Source organism: Rutidosis leptorrhynchoides, chromosome 6, assembly GCF_046630445.1.
Source record: "Rutidosis leptorrhynchoides isolate AG116_Rl617_1_P2 chromosome 6, CSIRO_AGI_Rlap_v1, whole genome shotgun sequence".
Classification (NCBI taxonomy): Eukaryota; Viridiplantae; Streptophyta; class Magnoliopsida; order Asterales; family Asteraceae; genus Rutidosis; species Rutidosis leptorrhynchoides.
In genome coordinates, this window is record NC_092338.1 from 40,881,355 (window position 1) to 40,888,170 (window position 6,816).

General features: G+C 35.2%; 1 protein-coding gene and 1 non-coding gene across 3 annotated transcripts; both read right to left on the bottom strand.

Moving 5' to 3' along the window:
• Positions 1–1,988: 1,988 nt before the first annotated feature.
• Positions 1,989–2,188, bottom strand: LOC139856492 (U2 spliceosomal RNA). The gene has a single exon (XR_011761972.1). It is a non-coding gene; the product is annotated as a U2 spliceosomal RNA (small nuclear RNA).
• A 725-nt stretch (positions 2,189–2,913) lies between these two features.
• Positions 2,914–6,128, bottom strand: LOC139855933 (tubby-like F-box protein 10). 2 transcript variants are annotated; one of them, XM_071845172.1, is made up of 5 exons: positions 5,712–6,128; positions 4,838–5,233; positions 4,374–4,461; positions 4,002–4,137; positions 2,914–3,636 (listed from the first exon to the last, which is right to left on the bottom strand). In XM_071845172.1, exons 2-5 carry the CDS (start codon positions 5,192–5,194, stop codon positions 2,925–2,927), a joined length of 1,293 nt encoding a protein of 430 aa, XP_071701273.1. In that variant the 5' UTR covers positions 5,195–5,233; positions 5,712–6,128; the 3' UTR covers positions 2,914–2,924. The 2 variants fall into 2 exon arrangements, with proteins under 2 accessions (XP_071701273.1, XP_071701274.1); XM_071845173.1 differs by lacking the exon at positions 5,712–6,128 and adding an exon at positions 5,332–5,407.
• Positions 6,129–6,816: the final 688 nt, after the last annotated feature.

A 6,816-nucleotide genomic window follows, 5' to 3' on the forward strand; every position in this document is an offset into this window, starting at 1 on the left:
CAGTAGGCATCAAATCAACCTTTCAGGGTCCTACCAATTTAACCTGCAATTACTCCGGTTCGAGCCTTCTTGATGCTATCACTCCATGTGATTTTGCCTGGTTTGACCCATTGACGTTGTAGGACCAATGTTGGATACCATAGTTGCAAAATTACAACTTTCCTATGGGAAGTTTACTAACAAGTAAAATTATAAGTTTACTAACAAGTAAAACTACTAAATAAGCCTTAATAAATTTTACCATCAAGTACAACCAGTCAGCTATTTGATCAGTCATAAATTAATTAGCTGTTTGGTTGATGAGTAATGTGGGTTTTCAATGCAACACTCGGAACTCAAGATTGGATGTACTATTTAAAGAGGAAATATTACTCTTGAATCTTTATTTTTTCACCCCTCAATGTACGTTGAACAAGTCTGCACTTATAAGAATCATTTAGTCTCTAGTTCTTTAAAGCTTACACGTGTTCTGTGATCTAATTACTTGATGGTTTTTTTTTTAGCAGACTTGTCGAACAATACTCGATAAATCATTGGTCAGATCGACTTGCTGAGAATGTGATTGATACATTATATAGATTATTACTTTTGCAACACTCTGGGAATTCGTTTTCACTAGCTTAATAATTTATCGTTATCTTTAACATTGTGTATTTATTAAATGTGGAACACAGCTAATGGAGAACTGATGCCAGTTGTGGAGAAGAGAAGACCACCAAGCAAGGTTGCAAAATTCGCTATTCGGGGATTAATCGTTCGGGACTTTCGAAGGAGTAATCGGCAATTAGGTGATTAATCGGGGATTTATCGGATTGTACTTTATACATTTAATTATTAAACTTCATAAATTTTACTTGTAATTATAATAAACATAAACATAAATTTTAACATAAGTGTCTAAAGTTGTTCATTTTGTTCAAAAACTCTAAAGTTTTAGCTTAAACTCATGTTGAAATGTTAACCAATTTTGACTTTGACAGACTTTGATCACCAAATTCGATTTTGACTAATCAATCGACGTTGACTGATTCATTAAACGGACTTTAGAAAATCGGAACGGACTGCTCTTATAAATGAGTAATCGGGGATTAATCCGGGAGTAATCGGGTTTTTTACAACAGTGCCACCAAGAGTTCTTCAAAGAACTAACTCGATGTGATTGCAGGTTTTCTTATTTATAATCAAAACACGAAAATGGAAGGCTCATCTTCTTGGACTGAGGGACCCAATGGTTCACTCATTAGTAAAGAGGTGAAAGAAAAATTAAAAAGGTTGTGACCATGTTCACTGCAGTGCATAGTTGTTGTTAGTGGACAGATAGCAGCTAGAACTCATAAACCCTCACAACTAATTCATATGTTTAACTAATACGTTTTCTGTTAATTTTAGAAATCTTAGGGGTTATGGACAAATGTAACAAATGGTTTCACTAATGGTGTTGTTTAGATCCAAATGCTTGAATACAACTACGATTACAGGCTGCAGTTGTTTCATTTGCTAGTCGAATGTGGTGTCCTTCATTTTATCTGAATCGTTTACAAGACAGATTTAAAATGTAACACAAAGCGATTTGTATATATGATACTCAATATAATTGAAAACCAGAACCAAGAAGCAGACCTAAGTTTTGATTTGGTCCCAAACCGATTACTAGGTAATAGTGCAAGCAACCCACAAAGACTACCAAGGCGACTCAAAGACCAAAATAGCCTAATCCCGAAAACGATTAGTATCACTAAAGATTAATTAACCGGTCCTTTGAATTTGTTGCTTAAACACCAGAACTAAGAACCAATATGTATTGAGTATTTACTTTAATAAAAAGTGTGAATTTTCATCCCAATGACAAATAAATACTACGGCCTGCACAGTACTTACTACCAACCAAATGGTTTTTTAATGAAACTGAGTAATCAAAAACAGAAAAGATTGAACTGATATTTGCCAAACTGAGTAATCAAAAACAGAAAAGACTGAACTGATATTTAGAGGGGTGAGCCAAGCCAAGGTAGTAGTGCAGCACCAAGGCGACTCGCAAAGACCCCAATAACTAGCAAGCTATTGTGATGAGTCTTTTCCCATAAAAAATAAGATTAATATCGAGTGAGCCGATGGCTCACATATCAGATATTAAACTGATAAGAACAGATACTACACTTGATCTTAGCCAAAAGGCCGAGAAAGGTATGCTTCTATAAGCCTTTGGACTGTGTTTTTATAGTGAGTAGCTCCTTTGATATTTGGCTCTCTCAACCAATGTGGGATGCAAGCAGCCTTTCACTATATCATATTTTTGCTATTGTTTTTTTATATTATCCTACCTTCAATGAATCAATGGAACTTTTCGTACCAATGAAAATTAAGCATACGACACCATGGGAGGCTGTTCGGCTGGTACTGCGTGAACCGTTTGATGGGATTTAAGTTTATTTTTGCTACGTTAGCAAATGAATGAAAAGATTTTTTTTTTTAGTTAGATGAACAAGCACATTAACATAACCACCTGATTATAAAGATTTAGTACATTAGAATAATAATTAGATTCAACACATCACAATAAAATGAAATGTTGCAAGATATATCCTGTATGTATGCACATTTTTATAACGCAGATCGTTTTTTTTTTTATGTAAATCGAAAGATAGTGTAAAGCTTTTCTTCTTCAGTCTAACTAGTTTATCCCGGTAACCATTTCTAACTCTTTTCTGGTCACCTCAAGGTATACTGTTAATAAGAATTTGAGATAAGACGTCTTGTAAGATTTAAAGACTTCGACCACTAAGATATCTTCATAAATATGAAATGCTTATTTATTTATACAAAGTCGAGCCCAAATTCTATGGTCCTGTGAACAAAAAAGTTTTACCCCCCCCCCCCCCCCCCCCCCCCCAACCCCCCAAAGTTGGAACCCTAATGTTAAGTTTCTATTCACATGCTAACTTGGTATCAAAGCTACTTAAACAGATTGCAAATGCTTGAAACGCAGATAAAGGGTACCGATAATCCATGGTAAACATATCTTTCCCGACCTTCCCGAATTGCAATATCACTTTATCGTGATCCGGTGGCGGCGGTTGTGATGTTCCGGCACCTGGCGGGGATGCGATCAACTGAAAGTTCTTGACGGAAGCAATAGTCACTCGTCCTCTAAAATTCAAACACCAACACTGCAACTGTTCGTGCCACCGAGGTGACTTGTTTTTTAATACCAAGGGCAATTTTGACTTTTCGCTATCAGGGACGTCGGCTGATGTGGCGACACCCATGATCTCGGAAAACCTGGAGCTGCTGAATTCAGCTGAGTGGTCAAGTGACTTTGAGAAAGACATGGTTCGGAATGAGTCTTCAAGAGAGTGGGGCGGCAGGAGGTGGTCAGGCTGACCTGGCACCGAGCCGCCTGGTTCAATGGAGGAGGCGGGAATGGTGTGCATGACACAGTGCATCCTGCGGGGCCCACGTGTGCCGAGAACGTTGAGTTCGTAGGTGATGTGTGCGATGTTGTAGCTGCCACTTGGCACTTTGGGTGAGACTTTCTTGGAATAGAATCTTTTCGATCGGCCTGGTGACGGGATATTGGCACCAGAATGAGGAGGCTGTGTGTCGTATATTAAGAACTTTGTCCCAAGAAAATTAGATCTGTAGAAAAACAATGAACAAAACACTTTAAAAAATTGAACTTTTCGACATAAGCATGTATTAGTGACCATTAAAGTCCAATTTAGTAGGTCAACGTCGAATTTATTAGTTCAGAGTGAGATTTATATGGTCAAAGTCGGACAAATACAGTCAGAGTCAAAGTTGTTCAACGTCTGAATACTCCCCGACTAGTTTCCGACTTGGGTGATTAGTCCCTACAAGGTCCCTCCCGACCGTCTAGTACTCGACTAATGACTTTTACAACGACTGAAAGTACTCATTTTGACCCGCTACCCAACCCATTGACTCACCAATCTTGCCACCTCAACATGATCATAATTAAGTGAAAAAGATGAATTTCATACCTGAGCTTTCCAATATAAGTGTTGCTTGATCTCGATATGTTTTCGGCATCCATTGAGATGACATATTGTGTACAAGTTGTTCTTCTACTTCTTTTCGCAGACAGCAGAAATTTCCCATTCTCAACTAGCAACGCAGCTGTAAACCATACTCAATCTTTAAAAACCAAACGCCAATTCAGCAACATACAAATTCATAAACTTCAAAATATGACTCTCTTCAAAAACGATTGAAGTATAACATTTTCATATCATGGGTCTCACACTCTCGCTGTTTTACAAGCTAGATGTCGCAATTATCATGTGACTGGGATACATTTAAATTTAATTCAAATATTTAAACTTAAATAATGATAATAATTGTAATACGCTCACCTGGACTAAGACACAAGTAAAGATGATATGTCAAGTTTGATTTATCCCTCTTGATGAAACATTGGATAGTAACGTCACGTGGTCCAGGCTAAAAAAATGAATAACGATTAATAATCAGCATACAAAAAAAAGTAAACTCTAGAAGTGGCATTACAACAAGTTTGCAGATTAATATGTCGATTCAAGTGAGCTAGTATCCATAACGGATCAAACAGATAACATCAAAAAATTTGTCAAAACAAACACGGGTCGTATTATTTCATTCATATAATGGACATATTATTCTTAAAATATTATTAAGCATATCTAGTACACTAATTATTTATAAAGAATCAAGAAAGTTGTAAAAAAAAGTGATTTAATTCATCCAAACCGATTTCCACCCATTTTGACATAAAACTGTTTCAGCTTGTTACCAACCCACCATTTTTTGGATCGACAAGAAGGGTATAATCGTAAAATACCTGCTTCAATGAAACTGGAAAAGTTAGTTTTCCACAAGATTCGGGAGTTGTAACAATTTCCTTACAAATAATCCTCCACGATCTACAAACGGCAGCACAAGCAACGACATGTTTTCTTCCAGGCCACATGCCTTCACTCTCTTCTAACCTCTTAATTACATCGAAAAGAAGCTCAGGCGGTAAATTAGCCCACCGACTGTTTTGAACCACAAATGACGGTTGATTATCGCTTAAATCATTAATTGAACCCTGTGATTTTCCTCTGGTATGAATCCCCGATAGCCTCACATCAAAACTACGCCTTGATAAACTCCCATATCCATCTCTCACGTCACGAACTATACTACGAAACGACATTTCTTAAAAGAAACTGATGAATATGAACTTATTCAATGGCTGCAAGCGAAACAATCGAAAGAGAAGTTAGTCATAATTGGGATAATGCGACTACAGGAAAAGTGAGCAGAGAATAAGAAAAGATTTTTAAATCTTACTTTCAAAAATTATTATGACGAAATCGGCATTTAGCTTAGATTGTGTTTGTAAGAACAAAAAATTAATTTAGAGAAACTATGAACATAGACTTTTAATAATGTTTGTCCCACAAAAATTTTGACCATATACAGCCAGTAGAATATGCCTGTCAATAAAAGTCAAAGACTTTGCAATCAGCACTTTACAAAACTCTTTATTTATTTATTATTTATTATTTATTATCATTGACAACTTATTTGTGCAAACTCATGCTTCCAAGTAATTATATATTTATATTACTACATGTATATCAGTATATGCATAGGTAATATGTATATTAAAAAAAATAATCGAATTTCAATAGATATATTGCAAAATGCAAAAGCAGCAGAAAACTAACCTCTTGATGACGGGTTGATAATCCATTACATCTGCATTTTTTGAAATTGCAAACAAAATCATCAGAGCAGAACCAACAAATTAAAGCCAGACTTTGAATTTTGAAATGACTGATAAACTTTAAGAAAAAATAAGGGTTTTAATAGGCTCTTTAAGAATTTAAGAAAACCCAGTACGTAGATCCAAAAAAGCATGCAACTTTCCCTGAATTAGAGTCTCAAAGTAAAGCACAAAATCCACAGTAAATATTGCAAAATTATAGATCTATACCCTTAGAAACAGAAATTGATAAAACCCTTTCAGAAATGAAGGTCAATTACTACACCAGGTATAAATTTGGGATGAAATATGAGCAAATTTCATAGAAGACTTTCGTCGAGCAGTTAGAAGGCAGGGAGCAGATGGTAAAAGAAATGAAAGTTTGGTCAGACACAGAGGCAGATATATATATATATATATATATATATATATATATATATATATATATATATATATATATATATATATACATTACATTACATTACATCTATACTATATATCTATCTCTAAAACCCACGAATTCTCACTCTCATTCGGACTCAAATTTAACATTAAATCTAGTTCAACCAACCAGGGGAACAAGATTGAAAAGGTTGAAAAGGTCCAAGAATATTTTATATATTTATTTAATTTATAAATTTAAATCGAATATTATTTAAATGAAATGAAATATCACCTCTATCTTATAACATTAACAACAGTAAAATTAAACACAAAAGAAATTAAAAAAGTTTAATCGATATGTAAGAAAAAGAAAACAGTTTTATTCTTAATTTTGCACAGTAATGCGAAAAAGTAAATTTACAAATATATTACTCCAAGTAAAGTTGGTATAAATTTAATGATACCGCAACCCGTATGCGCATTCCATCCGTATGCGGGCCCTTGATAGCATGCGAATGCATATACCTTGTATGCGGCATGCGTCATGCGGTTATGTATCAAATGCCTCTGTTCCCGATACGGCAGTTACTTGGTCATCAAGTCAATATCTTTTCCATAATTATATCCGTGATTCGGGGGAGTTAGTTATGGACGAGATTATCATTATCTTAGATGATTCTAGA

Excerpts from the sequence above, each read along its gene's own strand:
- LOC139855933 (XM_071845172.1), bottom strand. The coding sequence starts at position 5,194 with ATGTCGTTTCGTAGTATAGTTCGTGACGTGAGAGATGGATATGGGAGT. Across the intron at positions 4,462-4,837 it reads TTCCAGTTTCATTGAAGCAG|CCTGGACCACGTGACGTTAC; the intron begins GTATTTTACGAT and ends TCATTTTTTTAG. Across the intron at positions 4,138-4,373 it reads TTACTTGTGTCTTAGTCCAG|CTGCGTTGCTAGTTGAGAAT; the intron begins GTGAGCGTATTA and ends TATGGTTTACAG.